Source organism: Sphaeramia orbicularis, chromosome 10 (assembly GCF_902148855.1).
Source record: "Sphaeramia orbicularis chromosome 10, fSphaOr1.1, whole genome shotgun sequence".
Taxonomy (NCBI): domain Eukaryota; kingdom Metazoa; phylum Chordata; class Actinopteri; order Kurtiformes; family Apogonidae; genus Sphaeramia; species Sphaeramia orbicularis.
Window position 1 is genome coordinate 4,580,884 of NC_043966.1, and position 26,278 is coordinate 4,607,161.

The following is a 26,278-nucleotide window of genomic DNA, read 5'->3' on the forward strand; positions in this document are numbered from 1 at the left end:
TGTAGGTTTCTGCATTTTACCCATAATGCACACAGTACCTAGCATTAGCAACTAGCATCCGCTTGCTTTAGTACTAGAGGGTTTTTGTTTTTTAGTTTTTTGGGGGTTTTTTGTACATCATTTACATCTGGTTTTGTCTGTTTTTTCCTTCATCCAAACATTAAATGGCATCTGATCGTCGTTCTTGTCATTAGTGAATCTGTCGTGGTTCGTCTTCTGGAACGTCTTTTCTCCAGACGTCCGTGAACACAGCAGCAGATGTGGTGTCCCTCATACATTATGTGGTGTTTGTCTGTTGACGTCTGAACGGTACAAACATCTTTGTGGTTGGTTTAGGTCCTGTGGTCCGGTCTGGATGGAGGCTTGACGTTCTCCACCTCCGGAGGTGTCGGGTTCTGTTAAAGGTCGTGTTCCTCCGTTGGCGGTGGAATGAAATACTTCTGTGTCTCTGCTGGTGGACTCGTTGTCCTCCAGGCCTGGTTTGGTCTTCAGAGTGTTTGAAGGTCCATCAGGGCTGGTTTTCTGAAGCTGTGATACTGAAACACCGTGAACGTGTGTAGAACTGTTGGTTCTGAACTTTCATGGAAACAGTTCAGTTTGTACCATCGATCAGTGTTGACGTCCAATCAGAATAACCCTCTGTATGAGACCAGTTCTGTCCAGGATGATGACTATCCTGAACGTCCTGAACTCCTTCTGACTCCATCTTCAACCTGTTGAACCCTGGTCCGTTTGTTTCAGTCTGAATCATTTCAATGTAACAAACAAACCGAAGAATTAGCACCAGTAGCAGAAGCTTCGTTTGGTTCTAAAAGGTGAAACTGTGACCACAGATGGACCAGGTGTTGAACCACCACCAGAGACTTCAGGACTCTGGAGTAGACACAGGAAGTCAAAGTGTTGTTCATCATGTGGTCTTCATTCATCGTGGTTGTAGGTCATCATTCATTAAGCGGCCGTTATTCATCATGTGGTGGTTGTTCATTGTACAGTGGTCGTTCATCGTGTGGTCATTGTTTATCATGCGGTTGTTTTTCTTTGTGCAGTCGTCGTTCATTGTACGGTCACTGTTTATTGTGCAGTTGTTCTTTGTGCGGTCGTCGTTCATCGTGTGGTTGTTCATCGCGTGGTCGTTATTCATTGTGCAGTCGTCGTTTATTGTGCGGTCACTGTTCATCGTGTGGTTGTTCATCATGGTTGTAGGTCGTCATTCATTGTGCGGTTGTTGTTCATCGTGCAGTTGTTCATCGAGCAGTTGTCGTTCATCGTGGTTTTAGGTTGTCATTCATCGTGCAGTTGTTCATCGTGCAGTTGTTCATCATGCGGTCGTCATTCATCGTGTTTGTAGGTCATTGTGCGGTGGTCTTAATTGTGCGGTCATCATTCTTCCTTCCTCCTCTTTTCTCTGTCCTCTTTTCTCTTCTTTATGCCGTCGACCCCCTCCATCACCGTCTCCTCCTCCTTCATCCAACCGACTGTGAGATAAATGGAGTGGCGTCTCATTGGTGATTTATATACCCCCCCCCCCCATGGTCCATGGCCTGGGGGGCTGCAGTGTCCTCGTATAGAAGGACTCAGTGGACTATGAACATGATGCCACTGGATCCATGTCTTTCCATTTCCTGGAGGTTGATGAGGGTCTGTCATAAACCAGGTCCAGGTCCTGGTCCTGGACCAGTGGATTTAAAGGTTCATCACATGATCTTTGAGTCGTTATTGTCTGAGTTTTTGGTTTGTTTCATTGAATATTTGTTCATTTTCTGAACAAAATAATCTGATGATAAATTATCATAATTAACTCAAACGTGAAATAACGTCAAACTCACACCACGATGGGACACGAGGTTAACGGAGGTTTTTAACGGATGACACAGATGAGTTCATGTTAACGTTCATCTGTTTCATTCACGCCTTTGACCTCGAACATCTGCGATTAACGTTGAATGACAGCAATAAACCTGGTGTGAATCCGACAAACGAGAAAAGACAAGGACGCTGCACCGGAAACCGAGCCTCATTTAGTTTAATGGCATCGGGGTTCTGGTTCTGGATCTAGGTCTGGTTTTGGATATGGATCTACTTCTGGATCTGGTTTTGGATCTGGATCTACTTCTGGTTCCAGCTTTAGATCAGGATGTAGTTCTGGTTCCGGCTTTGGATCTGGATCCAGTTCTGGTGCTGGATATGGTTCGAGTTTTGGATCTGGATGTAGATCAGGTTTTTTTCTGGATCTGGTTTTGGATCTGGATCAAGTTTTGAATATAGTTCTGTATCTGCTCCTGGTTCTGCATGTAGTTCTGGATGTAGTTCTGGATCTGATTCTGGGTATAGCTCTGAATCTGGTTTTAGTTCTGGTTCTGTATTTAGTTCTGGATTTGGTTCTAGTTCAGGATCTGGTTCTGGTTCCAGTTCTGGTTCTGGATCAACAGGAGACCAGGTTCATGATGGGTCGACAGGAGTCGACGTCCGCAACGAAAATGAGTTCAACAGCCTTGACTGTGGAATTTTTGTACTTTGTAAATTCATTCCACGGGCCGCATTGGAACCTTTGGCGGGTCACATTTGGCCCCCGGGCCGCATGTTTGAGACCCCTGTTCGCATTAAAGGTGAATAATAGGATCATGTTTAATTTAATGAACCACATTATTATTAGATCATAACGTCACAACTACCGTCTGAGGCAGGTCATGTGACCGAGGGAATCATTTATCACCATGAATAAATAATGTGGGCGGGGCTGACGTCGCCGGCGGCGGGTTTTACAGCGAGGTCCGGCCTCCGCATCTCATTATTAATTCAGTGACTTTTGTCCAGAGCGTGTGTTCTGTCGTCGGTGACTTTTCATAAACTCATGAATCTTTAATATTTTCACGTCGACTCGACATGAACGAGTCTGTCCCTCATGTCTTTATTACACGTCCATCTCCGTCCCAATCCATCTCCATCCAGATCAGTCTTCGTCCGGATCCATGTGCCCTCACTGGATCTGAACCGGTGGCCTGATGTGGATTCTGTCCTCTGGTGGACTTCCTGTGGACCAGGACCAGTCCGTTTTCTGTTGTCGTCTCTAGGCTCAAGTCGTTAAGGAGCCGGACCTGGGTCTGAGGAGGACCGTAGGCTCCACCCCCTCTGCCTGGCCCCACCCATACATGTTCCTCTAACGGACCCATCGTCTTCACACTGACGACCTTTGGTTCCTCGTCTTCTCCGTCGTTCCTCTTTACAACTCGTTTTTTTATCCGCCGATCGTCGATGAGGTGTGAAGATGATGTGTCCGGTGTCGTCTTCAGCATAATCGTCTTCAACATCTTCATTGTCATCTTCGTCTTTGTCTTCATCGTCATAATCTTCATCATCTTCATTGTCTTTGTCATTTTCATCTTCATCATCTTCATTATTGTCTTCATCTTCATCGTTTTTCTTCATCATCTTCATAGTCTTCGTCTTCATCATCTTTCATCATCTTCATCATTGTCATCGTCTTCTTCATCATCATCATTGTCTTCATTATCGTCTGCGTCTTCATCATCTTTCTTCATCATCTTCATCGTCTTCATTATCAGTTTCTTCAAACATCGTCTCCTCCCAAACTACTGTTGGATTCATTTCTGATTTTATTTGTATCTTTTTTTGGGACAATATCGACAAAGTTTATTCACAGTTTTGACAAATGTTGATTTTTGAATTTTTGGTGGATTTTCTACATATCCAAACTGTTCTGTTCCTTCTACTGGTCCATCTGTTGATGGTTTAGAACATGTAAATGGTTCCAGATATCATTCTAGTTCCTAGTGATCACTGATAGAAGTCATATATGGACTGTGACTGGATGATTTCAGTTCTCCTCCAGTGAAATTTCCACCCACTTCTAGAGTTAGACTGATGTACATCCAGACCACAGGACTGGAACATAGAACAGAACCAGGACTGGAACATAGAACAGAACCAGGACTGGAACATAGAACAGAACCTGAGAACCTCACACATTCAACTGGTTCTGATCCACATAGAACCGATGCTGACAGACAGGGACACTGGTTCTGTTTTCCTGCTTCGTCGTGAACATGTAACACAGACAGAGCCGTCCAAGTCCTCGTCTCCGTCTTCGTCCCTGGAACTCAGAGACAAACGTCCAATTAAGGGGATGGGATGAGCGGCGTCCTGCCCGGCGCTGATAACATTATCCCACGTCACGCTTCGCCGCCAGCGCCGGATTATCACATTAGAAAAGGAAGCAGAAGAAAGTGCAGAGAGAGGGGTGGGGGATGGAGGGGGGCGGAGCCAGGGGGAGGGGGCTGAAGCCAGGGGCCGAGGGGGAAAGGGGGGGGGGGTAAATGTGCACCAGTGGACAGTTACATAATGTCTGTTTGTCTTTTGTTGTTGTTCATGTTTTTTTGTCGTGTGTTTTTGTGTCATTTTCATCTTTTTTTTTTTCTTCTTTTGTTTCATATTTATCTTCAGCAGTTTCATCTCATAACTTTTTTTTGTGTGTTATTTTGCTACTTTTCTTTTGTCTTAATGATGTTTTTGATTTAATTTCGTTTTCAACATGTCATGGTTTTCGTTTCATTTTCATTTTTTTGTTAAATTTTCTTTAACATCGTTTTCATTTTATTACATTTTTTCATGGTTCATTGACTCAAAAACAAACAGGAGGCATTGGACTCAAACAGAACCTGGGTCGCTCTGGACCATTTAATAAAAGACGTAACAACGCGTAGGTGGATGTAATACAGGAAACAGCCACTAGAGGGTGTGTCCAAACAGCCCCGCCTCCCATTGACTTCAACTGAAAGCAACTGTGAAATTACTGAGTCAGGAATGTTCAAGTGTGGTTCTGGTGGTTCTGGTCTGGTTGAATTCGGTTCCTCTCAAGTTCTGGTCTGGTTCTAGTTTGGTTCTTCTCTGGTTCTGGTCTGGTTCAAGTCTGGTTCCTCTCTTATTCAGGTCTGGTTCTGGTCTGGTTCCTCTGGTTCACGTCTGGTTTTGCTCAGGTTCTGGTCTGGTTCAGGTCTGGTTCTGCTCTGGTTCTGGTCTGATTCAGGTCTGGTTCTTCTCTGGTTCTGGTCTGGTTCAGGTCTGGTTCCTCTCTAGTTTTGGTCTGGTTCCTCTCTTATTCAGGTCTGGTTCTCCTTTGGTTCTGCTCTGGTTCCTCTCTAGTTCTGGTCTGGTTCAGGTCTGGTTCTGCTCTGGTTCAGGTCTGGTTCTGCTCTGGTTCAGGTCTGGTTCTACTCTAGTTCTGGTCTGGTTCAGCTCTGGTTCTGGTCTGGTTCTGCTCTGGTTCTTCTCTGGTTCTGCTCTAGTTCTGGTCTGGTTCTGGTCTCGGTGGGTTGGATTGAGCCTGTTTACATCAACACTATTCATCACATAATTCAGTTCAATAACCTCAGTCTTTACTTTCATCCTGTGTTTTTGTCAGATTTTTTTGTTTGTAAATCCTTCATTTTTTTCTTGTTTCCAGATCTGTCGACTTTATCATGAATGTAAAAACTAAAGAGTTCAGTTCAATCTAAACTAAAGTTGTTTCTGATATTTAACAGCTGTTTTATTTGGAGCTGATGTTCATTTGTGTTGTTCTTGTTGTTGTTGTTGTTGTTTATCTCCTTAAATAAATATTAAAGTTTCTGTTCATGTCGTTCTTTCATCTTTGACCGATGTGTGGATGACTTATCGCAGCATCTACAACATGAAGCAGGTTACCATGGTGACAGATCACATGACACATTAGGGCCAAACAGGAAGTGGTTTGTGAAAGTGAGATGTCGTTTCTGTGTCTTCAGTAACACAAAGGTCAAAGGTCACAGAGGGTGTCGACCTCCTGATGACCCCGTTTCCTGTCGGTCCATGTTTCAGAGCCTTGGTTCTCCTTCATCTGAGGTTCTGGTTCTGATGTTTGTTCCAGGTCCAGAGTGTCCACGAGGACGGAGACGCTTCCAGAAACGACAGATCCAGGACTCAGCAGATTCATGTTCATCTGAGTCCACGTCTGAGGACGAAGACACCGAGCACGAGACATGGACTTTGTTATGAAGCAGGCGTTGGGCGGTGAGTCCACATGTTTATGTCCACATGACCACGAACCAGAATCGTCTGATATTTACCTGAACACCAGGAACATATTGTACTTGTACTTGTTTGTGTGTCTGTCCCACTTCAGGACAGTTCTGGACAACTGACTTCTTTTACAGTTTCTGTTTTTGGATGAAGCTGTCATGATGACTGAAGTTTATTTGTAAACAGTGAAATCATGATCTGAAAGATGAAAACAGTCCGTGTGTTCCATGACAACTTTTCTTCCTAGTTTAATCTGATTAGAGGTTCGATCCTATTTCAGATGCTCATGTAAACACCTTATTCCAGTTGAAAAAGAAAAGTTTGGATTAAATTTAAACCCAATTAAAGCCACTGGTTTAATCCACTTTTGAATCTGGTCTAAATTATTCCTCGGACATGTAAACCCTTTATTACCTCTGCCAGGAGGTACGGTGATGGCTTTGCTTTGTGTGCGTGTTTGTTTGTTTGTTTGTTTGTTTGTTTGTTAGCAAGATAACTCAAAAAGTTATGGACGGATTTTCATGAAATTTTCAGGAAATGTTGATACTGGCACAAGGAAGAACTGATTAAATTTTGGTGGTGATCGGGGATGGGGGGGGGGGGGGGCGGGTGCGGGGGCCCACTGATCTGCCTTGGTGGAGGTCTGCGCTCTCAGAGTGCTTTTCTTGTTCCGTTTGGTCTTTATTCCTTCCATTCTGCACATGCTCGTTGTCTTGTCCTGTGGTGATGACGCACACATTCTGCGCTGGCGGAAGAATATGTACTGCAGTCTAGTCTTCCCAAAGCGTTCCAGTGGGCTATTCTGATGGGATCTACCAGCCTGGAAAACCCTGAAGGAACAGTTCACCACTTGTTTTTTTATTCATTCATTTGTCATGCACTAATGAGTTCCATAAGTGGGCTGAACAGTTTGCACTGCAGTGCACCGACTGACTTGTTCTCGCAGCCCTTCCGTTAGCCTAGCTTAGCCTAGCTTAGCATAATGGCTTCATTCCTATGGTCAGATGTAGCCAGGCGTTTATAGGTGATTTGTCGTATTTTATGAGTGATTTTGGTAAATTCAATTCTCCCTAATCATTCCTTTAGTCCGCTGGGGTCAATATGATCACAAACTGGGGCTCAAATCATGGCCATGTGACTTACTGCAGGAAGAAAATCTTGGGGAATAAAGACTAATGCAAAGCTAAAACGCTAAAGCAAAGCTAATTTAGCGCATGCATCCCTTCAACAAAAAGATTTTCTAACTTCTGTCAACACAACAGTCCACAGATTGTATGAGTGCAGTAAGTTGCGGATCTAAAGAAATAATTAGGGAGAATCGGATTTCACAAAATCACTTACAAAAGACGACAAACCGCCTTTAAAAAACTGGCTACGTGTGACCATGGAAACGCAGTGACTATGCTAAGCTAACAGAAGGGCTGCGTGAACCGAATAAACGTTTCTCATGTAAACCTTTATTGGGTTTAACATTTCCATGGAAACAGAAGAGAAAGTACTTTAGTTCTGGATGAATTTCTTCTGGAAAAATAAATCGGATTTAAAAAACATCATGTAACCGTACTCAGTATGTGATGAGAAATACGATGTTAAAAAAAAAAGGATTTAAAACAAAGAAAAACAAAAAGAAATGAACAAAATAAGAAACAACATAAATATAAACAGGATGTTTGTTCTGTAACAAATAAAACTCAGCTGTAGAAAGTTCAACAGAATAAAACTCTGTTGTTTTTTTTTTATTTATTGTAATTTAACATCTGAGACAAATTGAAAACCACAGGATGAAAACGTTGAGTAGAAGGTTGGAGGTCTTCATCTTCTGTCCTCATCATCAGTCATCGTGAACGCTCACAGTCGAGGTTTCCATTTGTCTTAAGCTCCGCCTCCGTTTGACCATAGCAGATTAAACTGAAGACTCCGTCTCCGTCTTCATCTTCATCTTGTGTTTGGACTCTTCTCTGTTTCTTCGTCGTCTTCAGCCGTCGTCCTCCTTCCTCTGTCCGTCCATCAGAGACACTGTCTGGGCCGTGACCTTTGACCCTGGCGTTCGTGTCTCATACGTGAACATGAACATGTATATTTTGATTGACATGTGGAGGCGGAGCTCACACCGACACAATCTGCAGATGGATCCCTCAGTCCCACAGGAATCAAACCATTACCAGAGTCCAGCCAATGGGAGGGCTGCGTTCAGGGGGGTGGGGTCAAGGTGTCAATCAGTTACAGCCCTGAGGGGCGTGTGATGAATACAGATGAACATGTGACCTTGGGCTGATTTAGATCAGATACGATGGTCAGAGCAAGGCATTATGGGAAACAGGACATTCATCCAGACCGAACCAGTCTAACCCAGACCAAACCAGTCTAATACAGTCTACTCTCGTTATACCGCCAACATCCGTTCACGGCCAAATTGGCGGTATAGCGAAAATGGCGTTACAACGGGTTGCGTCCATAATGTGCATGTCTTTACTATATGATGTCTCTGCTGCCTCCGTTAACCCGTTCTAATTGCGTTTCTAAATAAATCTTGATTCTGTTATGTTGTAAGGGATCATTTAAAGTGGGGAAACATTTTAAGCATTATTATACCGTGTCGGGAAATGACACCCCATCATCTTGAGGCTTTGGCTTAATCCCACGTCCTCTTCCCGACATCCTGACCTACTGAGTGTTCTGCGATAAATGAACGGTGGCCGTTCCGTAGACCTACTCGTAGCTTGTCAGCGATCAGCGTCTGGCGCGTTTGTTTCAGTGCATTGTTAAAATTTATGTGTACTCGATGGCAATCACGCTGGCGGTATAACGGTCGGGAAATCAATGGTATAAGTGTTGTTTGTGCATGGAACTGGGCTGGCGGATGGCGATAGGCGGAAATGGCGGTAGCTAATGGAATAATGCATTGGGGATTTTTGTGCAATGGTTTTGGTCGGCGGTGAGCGAAAATGGCGGTATAACGGCGGGCGGTTTAACGAGAGTAGACTGTAATTGGTTCTGAGGGGTGTTCTGTCTAGTTCTGTTTGGTTCTGTCTGATAGGCTCTGTTTGGTTCTGTCGGTTCTGTTTGGTTCTGTTGTGCTCTGTTTGGTTCTGTCGGTTCTGTTTGGTTCTGCTGGTTCTGTTGTGCTCTGTTTGGTTCTGTCAGTTCTGTTGGTTGTGTTTGGTTCTGTTGGTTCTGTTGGGTGTCATTAACCCAGCTGGTCTCTGACCTTGGTGGTTCCCTATAGATTTCAGCTCCAGGACAGATTCCATCGACAGTGTTTTAATTAGAGGTGGCTTCGTCAGTTTCCATGTTGAGTTTAATGAATCAGTTGATGAGTCGTGGATCCAGGTCCACATGTGCTAAAGGTCCAGAACGTCATCAGAACATCAGTCACGAACGTTCAGTCTGTTTGATTACATTTTGTCTTTGTAGACGTTTACATTAGATTAAGCAGCATGTGTTCATTATTCTGGATTTATTAAAGACGGACCCTCGAAACATTCCTCATTTAGCATCTATTATTATTATTATTATTATTATTATTATTATTATTATTATTATTATTATTAATAAGCAGGGGCGTCAAAGTCATTTTCTTCTGGGGGCCACATTCAGCCCAATTTAATCTGAAGTGGGCCGGACCTGTAAAATAATAGCACGAGAGCCAATAAATAATGAGAACTCCAAATTTTTTTAGTACAAAAAATAATGTTCAATTATTCAATTCAATTTTATTTGTATAGTCTAATATCACATCAAGGTTATCTCAAAGGGCTTTACAGAGTCAGTTGGATGTAAACAACAGTCAAACAGCAAGAAGATGAGTAGCGTCCTGGGCATCCCCCGTCCTTAGACCCTCCTTCTCGGCAAGGAAAAACTCAAAACCCAGTGGGAAAAGGGAGAAACCTCGGGGAGAACCACAGTGAAGGAGAGATCCACTCCCATGGACAGACAGGCTATAGATGCACCAGGACTGATGGACGTCCATTTGCAGATGTAATTATGCCAATATTTACATTTACAAACTATTCAAACAAAACAGATGTAAATAACCTGGAAAAAAAATGAAATTAGTTAAGAAATGTGATTACAGTTTTATCAATATTATGCCTTGACTTATCATTTATACATGTGCATTACAGATCAGATCTACAAAAGCACAAAACATTTAGTAACAGGCAGAATATTGTTAAAATTGCATTTACTTTTCTTTAGACATTTCAGGTTGTTCATATTTGTTCAGGTTATTCACATTTTATTGTTAAAGGACAATTTGTTAATGTAAACATTTTCATAATTTAATGTTTTTTGCACTAAGTCAAAGAGGAAAAATTGGTGTTGTCATTATTTATAGGTTATTGTGATATTATTTTTGAGTTTGATGCCCTAACTTGCACTTGGCAAATTCATCCCACGGGCCGGATTGGTACCGTTAGTGGGCTGGTTTTGGCCCCCGGGCCGCATGTTTGACACCTGTGTTATAAAGGTTATTATTATTATTATTATAAAAGTTATTATATCAAAACAGAGAAAACTGAAGAAATGTGACTTTTTTAGGAAAATATATCATTAACTGAACATAAAACAGGTCAGGTCTGGGTCAGACCTGGGCCTGGAACTGAGTCAGACCTGGATCTGGGTCAGATCTGGACCTGGCTCTAGGTCAGACCTGGGCCTGGAACTGAGTCAGACCTGGACCTGAATCTGGGTCAGACCTGGACCTGGTTTGGGTCTGAATCCTGACAATGAATGAAGTCACCCTAGTCTGACTTTAACGACCTCAAACCCAGGTCAAAGGTCAAAGCTTCACGTCTGGTCTCATGGATCTGAAATCACCATCAGATGAATCCAAATGTCCACGTGTCTCTCCTGTGTTTTATCTTTGGTTGTTTCTGTCTTTAATCCGTTGGTACCGTGTGATTCCTCCTCACTCATTGAACCCCCCTCCCCCCCTCCCCGGTGCCTACTTCCTGTCTGGTCCTTTTCTCATAAAGCGGCTCCGATAACAGATAAAGTCCAGATCATTGGATCAGATCAGAGTCCGGACTCAGCGTTTCATTTCCCGTGCAGACGGTGGCGGTGGAGGCGACGGGGCTGGTGGGGGTGAAGGTGGGCCGACAAACAGGAAGCGCTGGCTGCAGATCCATGATTTGGCATAAATGAACATCTGGGCCTGTGGTTCTGGTTCTGACCCGGACTCTGGCCAAGGTTTGACGGATGAGTTGGACAGTGGGTCTGGATCGGGGGTCCAGGTCCCTATGTGGTCCTGTTCAAACCTGGTCTCAGGACTTCAGGTCAGGGTTTTGAAGGTCAATGTGGACTCTAGACTTAGTGTGAGACCGGTCCAGAACACAGGACACAACAGAACCTTTTATACTCCTCATTTAGATGATCATCATTAGATTAAAAACAACTAAAAAAGGATATTCTATTCTATTCTATTCTATTCTATTCTATTCTATTCTATTCTATCCGTCCCTCAGAGGGGGACGTCTCATGTTGGACTGGTCTATATGGTTTATTTCTGTCTCTACACATGACACTGGAACAGGGCGGGGCTTAGTGACTCCAGAGTATCTGCTGGTTAGTTAAAGTTGACAGACGAGGGATTCGACCAATAAGGTTTCACCAGTTGATGGATAAAGGACTGATCCAATTTGAAGAAGTGAACATACAGTATGTGTGCATTAATCTGTGATTGGCTCAGACTCCAGCTGTCAGTCACATGGACATTAATTGAAAGATGAGATTCACCACAGATTTGAACCACTTTTCTACGGCAGAAAATAACAGAAATATGAATAAAACTGTGAAACTGTGGGGAAAACATATCTGGGCTTTCAAAGATGAAAAACCTGAACATGTGACCTATAACCACACCCCCATCATGTCCATATAAGGAGTTTCCTGGGTTTCATCCTCAGGTCTCTGCTTTATTCTGCATTTACTTTATTTATTTATTTACGTTATTTCTTTCTTTATCTAACATTTAGTTTATTTATTTTACATTTACTTTATTTTTTCATTTTATATTTAGCTAATTTATTTTATATTTAGTTTACGCTTTTATTTTTTTATTTTATATTTACTTTACTTTTTATTTACTTTATTTATATTGTTTAGTTTATTTTTTTATTTTTTGTTTAGTTTATTTTATGTTTAGTTTACTCTTTTATTTTTTTATTTTATATTTAGTTTATTTAGTTTATATTTATTTTACTTTCTAGTTAGCTTATTTATTTTATATTTAGTTTTTTATTTTTAGTTTAGTTTATATTTAGTTTACTCTTTTATTTTTTTGTTTTATATTTAGTTTATTTGTTCTTCGTCAGTTCATCTTTTTCCGCCGCATCGACTTCAGTCTATATATTGTGTGTGTGTGTGTTGTGACGGGGGCTCAGTGGGCACAGTCTGACCTTCACCCACTCCCACTGAGCCCCCGCCCTCACCGCCGCCCCCCTCCCTCCAGCTGGGTGCTGATTTGTTGTCCTCCGGTCGCCGTGGGGGTAATTAGAGCCCGGTGTGAGCCTGACACACACACACACACACTTGCCTCAGTGTCGTTTAACACACACTTCCTGTTGGTGCTAAAAGCGGCAGGAAGTCCGTATTTTACCGCCATCGACTAATGATCTGAATGTGGCAGACGTGAAGGTCGACGGGTTAGTGATTGCTATCGACCACGGAGACGATAACGTTTAATGATGTTTGACCTTCAGTCAAGTCCTGGTTCTGTTTCTGTTCAAGAAAAGACCGAATACAAGACGATGACGATGAAAAACGAGAAACACAAAAACACGATTGACACAAAAAAAACAAGACGAAAAACGGCAACAAAACCTGAAGAAAACAGTGAGATTTAACAACATTTAACTGAAGAAACCGTCAACGTCCATGTAAACAGAGCAGTCGGACTGGAACCGGATCAGGTGTTCTGACCCAGAACCAACACCATGCATCGGATCTACACTGATGATGCATTCAGGTGCTGTGGGGAAGATGAACTTTTCTACTAGTGAACTGTGAATGACCAGTGTGTTGTGTTCAAGTGCTTTTGTCATCGTAGTGAAATGAAACATGTGACACAATTTATGTTGAACTGATACTGAAATTAAAGGTATCATTCATCTGAGACAGAAAAAAAAAAAGAAAAGAAAAATGTGTAAAACCATCCACTAACTGCAGCAGAATGTTTGGCATCGGCCATGTTGGTCTGTGTGTTGAAAAGGTCAAAGGTCATTTTCATCTCATGGATAGAAGTTTTTTCCAGTTTCCTTCCATCCATCCATCCCTTATCTCTTCTTGGTTTCACATGAGCTTCTGCTGCGTTTCTTCTAACAGTTCTGATGTTCTTCTGAATCCAGGCGCCACCAAAGACATGGGGAAGATGCTGGGAGGGGAGGAGGAGAAGGACCCAGATGCCGCCAAGAAGGAGGAGGAGCGTCAGGAGGCGCTGAGGCAGCAGGAGGAGGAGAGGAAGGCCAAGCACGCCCGCATGGAGGCGGAGAGAGAGAAGGTCCGACAGACCATCAGAGACAAGGTGAGGAGGAGGAGAACCCACAGGAGAACCCACATGAGAACTATAGGTAGAACTGACAGGAGAACCATAGGTAGAGCCATAGGTAGACTCAACAGGAGAACTGACAGGAGAAGTAATGGGAGAACTGTCAGGAGAACCGAAAGGAGAACCATAGGTGGAACTAAGGCTAATGACGTTCATTTTGTCTTCTGTTCATGTAAATATACTACTTTCTTTTGTTCAGACAAGGTATAGTTTTTAGATGTTACCTACTTGACAGTTTAGACTGAGCCACAGTGGAACCCTAACAAAAGAAAGTAGAATATTTACATAGGTGGAACTGTGCGTAGAACCATCAGGAGAACCAAAGGTAGAATCATGGGTAGAACCATAGGTGGAACTGCAGATAGAGCCAGCAGGAGAACAATGAGTAGAACCATTAGTAGAGCTGTGGGTAGAACCTGACTTTGCGGTGGTGGATCCCCCCCCCCCCCCCCCCCCCCCCGGACATGCATGTGAGCAGACAGCTTTGGGAAGCCCCGCCCCTCAGTGACAGACAGAGAAGCACCTTTAGACTTAACACCCTTCAGAGTCCTACACAGACCCACTTTTCCTTTACCCTGTACCCACCTGTGCCCTCTGTACCCATCTGTACCCGGGTACATTAGACCTGACCCGTCATTAAACACATTGTTTACACAGTAACTCCCTTTCCTGTCCCTGTGGGGACCTGAGTCGGTGCAGGACTGACACACAGACAGTACCAGGACTATGACATGGGCATGTGTACGGTGGATAACTGGTGCTTTTAAACAGCTGTTTTCTTCTCTATCCTTATGCAGAACAGGAGTGTATTTATTTGAAAAACCCTGTTGGACCCTGTTGGTCCTGACCAGGTGTGTCTGTGCTCTGTGTTCAGTACGGCCTGAAGAAGAAGGAGGAGAAGGAGGCGGAGGAGAAGGCGGCCATGGAACAGGCCTGTGAAGGTTCGCTGACTCGTCCTAAGAAGGCGATCCCGAGAGGCTGCGGAGACGACGACGAGGAGGACGAAGAGAGCATCCTGGACACCGTCCTCAAGTTTCTGCCCGGACCTCTGCAGGACATGTTCAAGAAGTAGAAGTACCGAAGCGCCACAAACGAGCCCTGAAGGGGGTCCAGTCTGGGAGGTCCAGGCTGCAGGCTGCAGGGAGGAGGAGGGAGGAGGGAGGAGGAGGGAGGAGGGAGGAGGGAGGAGGGAGGAGGAGGGAGGAGGGAGGAGGGAGGAGGGTCTTTATGTCCAGGATTTGGGAGGTGTTAGGGTCATGGCTGCAGGTGGAGGTGGAGCTTCGGGGCATTTAGAGGAGGTGGGACTGCTGGGGGGGCGGGGGGGTTCTTGCCAAACTGTTAGAGGCTTCTCACTGCCTTTAGAAATGTTTACGTTGTTCTTTTCTACTCCTCGACGCCTGCGTCATTCTTCCCTCTTTGGTTTTCTTTGGCCTTTCACCCATGTTCGATGCGTCTTTTACGTTGTCTCCTTTTGTTTAATCTGATCGGTCGACCGTTATCCACCGGCGACTGACGAAGACCAGTATTCCCTACAGAAGGGAGGTGGACATTTCAGAGCTTGTCCTCTTAGTTGCGTTCATCCAATGGCACTGCCACCACGTTTTCCAGTAGAAGAAGCATGTTTAGTTTCTTTCCGTGGGTGTTTTCTACTTTTATGAACCTGACACTGGTCTTTCTATCGAAAACAGAAACAACATCTGAGTTTTTAGGACATGTGCCTTCATATCACCTCCTCCGTCAGAGGAACCGTACATGAGGGTTTCATTTGGTCGAACACTGTTGGTTTGGAATACTACGTTGGTTTCCAGAAGTTAAAGTTTACTCCAGACATCTGTGGAACCCGGACACATTCCGTAAAGTTATTTCAAGTGTCATATACTCAACAGGCTACGAACTTCCAAAAAACAATTTGCTGAAGAAACCGTTCTACTTCCACCTCAGATTTGCAAAAGCTACACTTTGTTCTCCATTGCTGCTGGAAAAGTAGGAGTTAAGGTGTTGATATTTTGGACGGATGGGACTGTGGAGGCGTTCGCCGTCCTCGCAGTCAAACACACACGTGGTCTCATTTTCACTTTCATCGACTGTTTTGTCCAAATTCGACCTGGTGCCGTCGTTCCTCATAGACAATCAAACGGTAGAAAGTCGGCTGTACTGAGGGAACGCCCACTTCTACATCGTCCAATCCCAGTATTTACCTGCAGAGTTATGATGCATTGTTGGTAATTATCGCTGGTGTACAAGAACAGACAGAACAGGTTCAGGATCGACTGAGATTCCCCATGAATGAATTACTGCTTTTACGAAGTTAGGGCCTGATTTACTAAGATTGCAAATAACAGGTGCAAATTTGTTTGCTCGTGCTAAAAAATGCACGTGCTATTGATCTGTGAACCCAGGTGATCAGCTCAGATTATCTGTACAAATGACAACAGGTTAAAGTCTTGGAGACCACCCTATTTAAATGAGTTAGCGTGTGCTACTGGTTGTCGTCATGGAGACAGCCGGCTGTATAAACGGCTCTGGGATACACCAGCACTAATGGAACAGTGACTGGAATGATCCAGACGGAAATGTACCGATGGAGGAGTTTAGTCACAGAAGGTACTGATGACTCCTCCTGTGACTGGACCCAGATCAGCCCCTAGAACACAGGTGTCAAACATGTGGCTCAGGGGCCAAAACCAGCCCGCCAAAGGTTCCAATCTGGCCTGCGAGATGAATTTACAAAGTGCAAAATGCAAAAATTACCATGAAGATATTAACAGTCAAGGGCATCAAACTCCAAAATGATAGCATAATAACCTAGAAATAATGACTCCAAATTTTCTTCTTGGTTTAATGTGAGAAAAATAATATTATGCCTCTAAATAATGGCAACACTATTTTTTTCTCTTTGATTTATTGCAAAGAACATTAAATTCTGATCTCCTTTAACAATAAAATGTCAACAGCCTGAACAAATATGAACAACCTGGAATGTCTAAAGAAAAATAAGTGCATAATATTGATAAAATTGCATTTAATTTTCTTCAGAAATTTCAGTTTTTTTCAGTTATTCACATCTTTTTTGTTTTGGATAGAAGTAGTTTCATCATTGAATGTTATTTTTTGCACTAAAAAATTATTTATAGGTTATTATGCTATTATTTTACTGGTCCGGCCTGCAGGAGATGAAATTGGGCTGAATGTGACCCCTGACAGAAAATGAGTTTGACACCCCTGCCCTAGAACATCTAGAAGTTCTCCAGTGGCATTGTGGGTAGGACATCTGTCTATATTATTTGTTCTTGAGTCCTTCCGTAAATGTTGCGTAAATGTTGTGATCAGAACAGATTGGTTGTGGGCGTTGCCTTTGGCTGGGCCTAAGCCCCGCCTCCTCAGCCAGTTTATGGTGAAGCTGTTCCAGATCAAACCTGCCTTTAAGACCAGATAAATATAGATGCAGAATCAGCCACCGCAACCAGTTTCAGGTTTGGTTAATCACATTCCACTAAATAAATATTTACATCTACTCCTCCAATAATTTTGCGCACTCTGGCAGAAACGCCCATATTTCATATTCATCAAGTCAAACACGTTAAATGGGTTGGACGAGTTATTTTGACCATTTGAGAGACACAATCCTCAGCTGAGCTTCACCCTGTCTTTGCGTGAACAGTCAAGTTTGCACTAGGGATGTAATGATATGGATATTTCATATCATGGTTATTATGACCAAAATTATCATGGTTATCATTATTACTGCGGTATTGTTGAAATTGTGCTCAAAATGTTCAGAAAGTACTGATACAAACACTTAAAATTAATTTAACCAAACTGTATTTTGAAAACAAACAAATAAAATAATAGGCACAATATACTTTTTGTTGCAGAAACATTCAAATATTAACCTTTAGTGGTCTGAGCCTATTTTGGACTTGTGTGGGTACTTTTATTTTTACCTTTATATACTATATAAACAAATGTTTACTATGCCCATGTTTGGGATCTTTTTTTTTTCAGCACAACTTCATTTATCTCATCTGTCTATTATTTTTTTCACTTTAACCTACTATAAAAACATAAAAGGACAGAAAACACAAAGAAAATATATAAAATCTGAATTGAAAAATGTATATAATTTATTGCATAAATAACAAAGATGATTAACGAACCTTTTCAAAGACTTTAAAAGTGAATATTGGTTCTAAATATTAAGTATATAAAATCAAAATTGTAATAAATTAAAACCATACTCAAATATTTGACATAAAAGCAGATCTTTACATAGGGTTTTTTCCCCTAAAAGTGCAGTAATCAAACACGGTTATCATGATAATTAGAATTTACATGGTAATACTAACCGTCTGCAACTTTACCGCGGTTTATCGTTATACTGATAATCTTTACATCCCCAGTTTGCACGTTTTTATAAACTCAAACCTTTAGTAAATCAGGCCCAATGTGTTTGTGGTTCCATTAGATTTACCTCAGAATGTAGAGGAACACTGATCAATCAAGACAAAAATGGATTTGTTTTGGTCGTTGAATTGGCGTCGATCAGTAGAATTCATGAGTCTCCACTGTCGGATTTACAGACTTAAAGGTAGAAAAAAAGACTTAAAATGTTCAAATCATCTGTAGAACCATTTAAAGCTAACTGAATTCAGTGGCTTATTTATTTTGTATATATTTACTTCCATGTTTCGTTCATTTCACCAGATTCTAATACGTTTAATTTCCGACACTGAGGCCTTTTAAAGGCTGGTAACAGCTGATTAATTATCATTAGGCTTTTCTCTTTTACTCCTAATCCTTCCTTATCAACCTTTAAAAATCCACTATGGACTTATTTTACCTGAACTGGAGTATAGCGCCCCCTGTTGTCATGGACGGTTCATTTTTCCCTCAGTATTCTGTCCAGTTCTGTCTGTCTTTTTTTTTTTTCTTTTCCAGTGTTCATTACCAACTGACTTCCTGCAGTTTTCCATGAGTTTTGCCGGTAAACACTGAGTCTGTAGGAGGACATGTACCTGAAGGAACCGCTGCAGAGAACCTCCTCAGATCTGGAGGTCGTTGAGTCTTAAACTTGTGGTTGTGAGGTCTGGAAGTCCCAGGGTTTTTAGACGTGGTTTTGGTTCAGTGTCTGAAATCAGGTCTGTGGTTCAAACAAGACGTGAACTCATTCAATTGAAGGTTTTTTGTGTCTTAAAAAAGAACATGAGCGTTTATTTACCTTTGAAATCAGAGCTGATTTCCACTGAATCCACTGCTTTAGTTTGTTCAAGCTGTAATTCCACTGACGGCCACTAGATGCTGCTGTAAAAAGCCCGAACTCTTATACACTCGGTTTTATCTGAACCCTCTGATCAGTGATCTGGTCCATCTGTAAATTATTGATCCATTAAGAATATTTTAACATAATTGGAAACTTTGGCAGATGACGACTTCAGAGCTGCTTTTTATTGACTAAAACAACTGCAGGTCTGTTTGTTTATTCTTTTACAGTCAGTAAACTAACATGAACGTCAGATCAATCAGACCAGTCACCCTCATCTGCCAGCAGCCCCACCCCTTTTTGCTCAAATATGGTCACTTCTGGCTCCAATTACCAACATGGCAACGCCCAAAACAAGCTACTGACAGTAGAACGTGATAGATGATGTCACTGTAGCTCCGCCCATTTCTTGCGTACAGTAATGGACTGAAGTCATGTGACACTGGCCCATTTATGACATAATAGTTTGACTCTTTACGATTATTTTTCTGCTTCTAAAATCCTAAAAGCACAACATACGATGAGTAAATCTGTGTGAGAACACTGTAAAGTATAAAATATGATATTTATAAAAAATGACACAAAAAACCCTCAAGTCTCTGATTTCATGGTTTATTTTTATTTTTAATTAGTTTTGTAAATGAAGCAGCAAAATGAAATAGAACAAGATGAAAACCTTAGTACGTCCTTTTTTTACATCTTAAATATATGAACGTATTACTGACGTCACTGCCCTCTGTCATCGTCGTATCATTAACCCTTCGTTACCACAGACCTTATTTTGGTCAATGATCCTCGAACCAGATGAAAAACCCTCGACGCTAACGTTTGGGTTAATCTGCAGCATCTGATCAGATCCAACTAGAAGCACTTGAACTCATCGCTGTCGTCGTCTCTTATTTTAAATGTGTTTTGGTGTTTTTTTTGTTTGTTTTTTTCATGTTTCCTTCACTTCACACATGAATGCAAAACGCCAGGACATGTTTGTGTTTTTACTGGGTGGTCTTTCTATGAATGTGCTGCCAGTTTGTTTTAATGCAACCGTTCGTCCTCGAACGCATCATGAACTTTACTTTGACTGAATTTAACAACATCGAGACCAAAGAAATACTGGCGAGTCCTTACTATTTCTTTGTGGCTGCATGTACACGGTCGGCGTTCAGCGAAGACGCCGCTGGACGTCCACCAAGTATTAAACCACATCCTTTAACTGTGGGCGGAGCCGAGGACGGCGGCGTCTCATCAATGTTTCCTGCATCTCGTAACCAACATCCTAGTGACTTGTGGTTTATCATTGAAGTAGACGTCCTGTAAATGAAATGACCTCTATTTAGTGAAACAAATGGACATTTATCGATAAAACAGAGCATGTTCTTAAATGATCCGGTGGCTTTTCAGTGGTTGGTTTTCTGCGACAGTGTACGACAACGCAATGTCTGTCAGTTTGTAACTTAGAGTAACTTTAATTATTGATACGACTAACGATGAAACTGTCGTAAACACTGTCGAACATTCTCCTTTGGGTTCATTTTCTAGCTCAGATAGGACTTTTCACTAGACAAAGCCATATTGTTTAGATCGCAATAATGAAAATGATAAAAAGAGAATATTTCAACATGTTTGTTTTCTGTAAAAACTAGAGAAACGTTATTTACATTTACGTGTTTGTACGTCCGGACCATTCTTGTATCTTTCATGTTTACTAAAGTATACGCAGAGATGATGATGATGTAGAAAAAACAAGCCATTGTTGTCGGTGTCGATGTTGGACGATGTTACTGTAAGTGTGTGTTTCTATGTGTGTGTCTGTGACGTCACTAGTCCTGCTTTATACATGTTAATGTGTCTTTGAATACGTTTGTGCACACGCAGACGAAAGTATATACTTAACACATTCCTTTAAGATGTTGAGCATGTAGATGTAAAGAAGAACACGCCAAAAGTCAAAAGACTGAAACACACGCAACAGAACCTGTGAGTTGGATCCAGAACCGGACCGGATCGGACCGGCCCAGCGGTGCACCGGCCCGCGGTCTTCATCGTCCGGGGGGAGGGGTTTACGAAGGCCGAGGTCACACAGGAGGCGGAGTTTAGACTGAAAAACCAAAAACAGTACCGATAGGAAACATAAGACGACCACGAGGAGAGAGGACGGACGTTTAGATCCACAGCTGAAGGCCACATCCACGACTAAATACACCCAGGAACCTGTCACAGATTGGTCATTACAGCTGTCAATCACAGATTTAAGCCCCACCTCTCTGAAAACTGTCAGCATTACTCCACCAGGTGAATAACACGCTGACCTGTTCGATACAAACACCTTAAACGTAAAGACATGATCAGCGACGGAACACAAGTCCAGGTCATCGTCCACGAATCTGATTGGCTGGAAAGACGTCACATGAGGAGGGATGTGTTCAAGGACCGTCCAGATCACGTTAATTCTCCAAACAGTCATTGTGTGAAAACAGTCTGACTGTTGACTGCGTCATGTTTTAACAACTTTAAACTAATGTATAAAGTTCATGTTTTCTCATCGCCTGTGTCACATTATTTAAATTTGTGGACATATGAAACCCTAAAGATAAAACCAAAGCCTGATTATTACGATGTTTGGTCTCAACTCCTCCTGTGTGATCCAGGTCTTAAAAAGGGAACGTTCGTGGTTCAAAACTTTTCAAAGTAACAGAAGAAACAGGGATGGTGCAATGAAACCCCACTGAAGCGAGGGTTTCACTAATATTCAGTGTCAAACATCCTGTGTTTATCAGACGAACCTCAGTTTATGTGTGTGTGTTCAGATCCGTCGACCGTCCGAGTCACCCTCACGTCCTGTTTCATCGTCAGCTCGTGGACTGAAGCGAGTCGGGGTTTGTCAGAGACCAGGATCGTGAACCCCTGACGAGGCTTAAGTCCTCATCGTCCGTGTGAATAGACTCGTGTCGAGGCGTCACAGCAGTGAACTGCCTTTGAAAAGGGCTATAAACGACATGTCATTGAATGCATCAGTCCGTCCGCCGCTCGTCCACGTCACCGTCAGTCCTTCCGCTGCATGAGATTCTTCAGTGTTCGTGGAGCGACGTGCATTTTCAGTTGTCGTGTAAAAAGTAGGGCTTTAGACAAAAAGGATTCATTTAATGGGGTTTAAAACTATATATTTAAAGAAAGGAAGACGTGGACGATGAAAGAAGACATGAAACAGCCGTAAAACGCCACCGTCACGACGAAAGCTGGACGATTCAAACATCTTCTGTTGTTGTGAGCCGTCAAAACAGACTTCAACTGCACTTAAACCGCCCTTAAACAGACTTCAACTGCCCTTAAACAGACCTAAACTGCCCCTAAACAAACTTAAACTGCCCTTAAACAGATTTAAACTGCCCTGAACAGACTTAAACTGCCCTTAAACTGCCCTAACCACACTTAACCTATTCTTAAACAGACATGAGCTACCCTAAACAAACTTAAACTGCCCTTAAACAAACTTAAGATACCCTAAACAGATTTAAACTGCCCTTAAACAGATTTAAACTGCCCTTAAACAGACTTAAGATACCCTAAACAGATTTAAACTGCCCTTAAACAGATTTAAACTGCCCTTAAACAGATTTAAACTGCCCTTAAACAGACTTAAGCAACCCTAAACAAACTTAAACTGCCCTTAAACAGACTTAAACTGCCCTTAAACAAACTTAAGCTACCCTAAACAAACTTAAACTGCCCTTAAACAAACTTAAGATACCCTAAACAAACTTAAACTGCCCTTAAACAAACTTGAGCTACACTGAACAGATTTAAACTGCCCTTAAACAGATTTAAACTGCCCTAAACAGACTTAAACAGCCATTAAACTGCCCTAACCACACTTAAACTATCCTTAAACAGACCTAAACTGCCCTTAAACAAACTTAAGCTACACTGAACAGATTTAAACTGCCCTCAAACAGATTTAAACTGCCCTAAACAGACTTAAACAGCCATTAAACTGCCCTAACCACACTTAAACTATCCCTAAACAGACCTAAACTGCCCTTAAACAAACTTAAACTGCCCTAAAACAGACTTAAACTGCCCTTAAACAAACTTAAGCTACGCTAAACAGATTTAAACTGCCCATAAACAAACTTAAGCTACCTTAAACAAACTTAAACTGCCCTAAAACAGACTTAAACTGCCCTTAAACAAACTTAAGCTACCCTAAACAGATTTAAACTGCCCTTAAACTGCCTTCATAAAAGACCAAAACTGTCCTTAATCTGCCCTAAACAGACTTAAATGTCCACCAAAACAGACTTAAACTTCCCCTTAAACAGGCCTAAACTGCCCTTTAAGTACCCTTAAACTGCCCTTACACAGACCTAAACTGCCTTTAAATAGACTTAAACTGCCCTTAAACAGACTCCCAGACGTCTGGCTCGCTGTCGTCCAGATGTGGTCACATGTTCTGACCTGAAACTGCCTGAATCCTTCCGCTGTCCAGAACCGCCGTTGGACCGCAGAGGTTCAACTCTTTCCGTACATTCCAGTCTCGTCAGTATTTGCACTAGAATATTTGTGGATGTCGCCTCGACAGATTTTTCGTCTTCAGACACGTTGGTGCGATGGACGACCTTTGACCTGGACGTCCCTTTATTGGTTCCACTGGGTTTGGGTTTGGGTCTGGGTTTGGGTCTCTGTCTTTCCTTTGAATTCAGGGTGAACTCCTTTCAGGGGCGGAGCTTCAGAATGTGTCCAAGCTTCGTTGTGATCAGACTTCCTTCTTAGATGCATGTCATATATTCTGTGTGGAGCCAGTCACTGTAAAACTGTCTCATCAGTGGAAAAGGAATCATTCTTTTGGAAATAAATGCATTAACACTAATAAAAAAACCAGTTTATAAAGAGTTCACAGCATCTGTTTGTCTTTATTCAGTTTATTTAGAACATTTACGTCCATGTCAGAGGATTATTGTTTCAGTATTTCAGACTTTATTCATTTTATAATCATTTAACAGGATTTATCGATGAAGACAGTTTCACCTTTTCTTCTTAAAATTTCTTGATCTTAGTTTCATAACATTTGGACTTTTTTCTTCCAAATATTGTCAATTTTCTTCTTGCAGTCTTATGGCTGTTTCTTCCAAATTATTTTAGATTATATAATATTTCCACTTTTTCCTCCAAATATGCAGTTTTTTTTCCCCAGCCCTAACCCTAACTTCAACACCATCATCAGACCAATGTTTGACTGAAGCTGCAGCTGTAACACTGAGCTGCTGCTGCCACCTGGTGGACAAGAGGACACACAACAGGACAACACACAAGAGGAGGACACACAAGAGGAGGACACACAAGAGAACACACAAGAGGAGGACACACAAGAGGAGGACACACAAGAGAACACACAAGAGGAGGACACACAAGAGGAGGACACACAACAGGACAACACACAAGAGAACACACAAGAGGAGGACACACAACAGGAGAACACACAAGAGGAGGACACACAACAGGACAACACACAAGAGAACACACAAGAGGAGGACACACAAGAGGAGAACACACATGAGGAGGACACACAACAGGACAACACACAAGAGGACACACAAGAGGAGGACACACAACAGGAGAACACACAAGAGGAGGACATACAACAGGAGGACACACAAGAGGAGGACACACAACAGGAGGACACACAAGAGGACACACAAGAGGAGGACACACAACAGGAGAACACACATGAGGAGGACACACAACAGGACAACACACAAGAGGAGGACACACAAGAGGAGGACACACAAGAGGAGGACACACAACAGGACAACACACAACAGGAGAACACACAAGAGGAGGACACACAACAGGACAACACACAAGAGAACACACAAGAGGAGGACACACAACAGGAGAACACACAAGAGGAGGACACACAACAGGACAACACACAAGAGAACACACAAGAGGAGGACACACAACAGGAGGACACACAAGAGGAGGACACACAAGAGGAGGACACACATGAGGAGGACACACAACAGGACAACACACAAGAGGACACACAAGAGGAGGACACACAACAGGAGAACACACAGAGGAGGACATACAACAGGAGGACACACAAGAGGAGGACACACAACAGGAGGACACACAAGAGGACACACAAGAGGAGGACACACAACAGGAGAACACACATGAGGAGGACACACAACAGGACAACACACAAGAGGACACACAAGAGGAGGACACACAACAGGAGGACATACAACAGGAGGACACACAAGAGGAGGACACACAACAGGACAACACACAAGAGAACACACAAGAGAACACACAAGAGGAGGACACACAACAGGAGGACACACAACAGTAGAACACTCCTCTATTTAATACATGTCTGTTTCTTTCCATTCGTTTTATCTTCTGTTTTTCAGGGTCATTCAGAAAGAATGAACAGATTTCATTGGACAATATTTGAATACAGAAAACCAACAGGAAACTGCAGCAGAGTCACTAGTGTTCTACTGACAGTCCACTTGTATTTCCTGTGTTCTAGTGTTCTACTGACAGTCCACTTGTATTTCCTGTGTTCTAGTGTTCTACTGACAGTCCACTTGTATTTCCTGTGTTCTAGTGTTCTACTGACAGTCCACTTGTATTTCCTGTGTTCTAGTGTTCTACTGATAGTCCACTTGTATTTCCTGTGTTCTAGTGTTCTACTGACAGTCCACTTGTATTTCCTGTGTTCTAGTGTTCTACTGACAGTCCACTTGTATTTCCTGTGTTCTAGTGTTCTACTGACAGTCCACTTGTATTGTGTTCCAGTGTTCAGTGTGTCCACCACCTGCAGCACAGACAACAGCAGTCCGATAAGAGGATTCCTCCCAGACGTGGATCAGCTGACCACCGTCCACTGAGTCCACGCTGGTGTTCTTGGGTGTTTCAGGTCATGCAGGTCAGTGGAACATGAACTGATAAAACTCCTCTTTCTAATGGTCACTGACTCATTCTGTGACAGTGTTTGAGAAATGAAGCAATGAGTCATGAAATGGGTTCATTCTGTTTGAATAACCCTGTGTTGTCAGACACCATTTATCTTATTATTGCGTATCTGTTTTATCAGTTTTAGCAGAACTTATCTTTTATAGCCAGATATTTTTTATTAGTTTTATTATATCTTCTATTTTTTTAAACTATATCCTTGGACAGAACTTTGGACACTGTGATGTTAGAAATGTGTTTTAGAAATAAACCTGACTTTGACCTTTATTGTTCTATCTGTTCTGTATGTTCTATATATTCTGTATGTTCTATATGTTCTATATATACTGTATGTTCTATGTTTTATATGTTCTATATATTCTGTAAGTTCTATATGTTCTGTATGTTCTAAATATTCTGTATGTTCTATATGTTCCATATGTTGTCTATGTTCTATA

General features: G+C 42.2%; 1 protein-coding gene and 1 long non-coding RNA gene across 5 annotated transcripts in view; one reads left to right on the forward strand and one right to left on the reverse strand.

Annotated features, from left to right (window-relative positions):
• Positions 1-16,264, forward strand: part of cplx2b (complexin 2b) — a 24,423-nt gene extending 8,159 nt beyond the window's left edge. Inside the window, exons 1-5 of one of the 3 annotated variants that reach the window (XM_030145599.1) lie at positions 4,589-4,717; positions 5,903-6,045; positions 13,401-13,576; positions 14,475-14,734; positions 14,807-16,255. In XM_030145599.1, coding sequence (XP_030001459.1) covers positions 6,015-6,045; positions 13,401-13,576; positions 14,475-14,672 — 405 coding nt within the window. In that variant the 5' untranslated portion in view covers positions 4,589-4,717; positions 5,903-6,014 and the 3' untranslated portion in view covers positions 14,673-14,734; positions 14,807-16,255. Of the gene's footprint in view, positions 1-4,588; positions 4,718-5,902; positions 6,046-13,400; positions 13,577-14,474; positions 14,735-14,806 lie in introns of those variants that run through there. The other 2 variants (XM_030145597.1, XM_030145598.1) reach the window with 2 other exon arrangements.
• Positions 16,265-21,961: 5,697 nt separating this feature from the next.
• LOC115427163 (uncharacterized) lies at positions 21,962-22,628 on the reverse strand. Of its 2 annotated transcripts, none has more exons than XR_003936445.1 (2): positions 22,358-22,628; positions 21,962-22,276 (listed from the first exon to the last, which is right to left on the reverse strand). It is a non-coding gene; the product is annotated as an uncharacterized LOC115427163 (long non-coding RNA). The 2 variants fall into 2 exon arrangements; XR_003936444.1 differs by lacking the exon at positions 22,358-22,628 and adding an exon at positions 22,328-22,348.
• Positions 22,629-26,278: the final 3,650 nt, after the last annotated feature.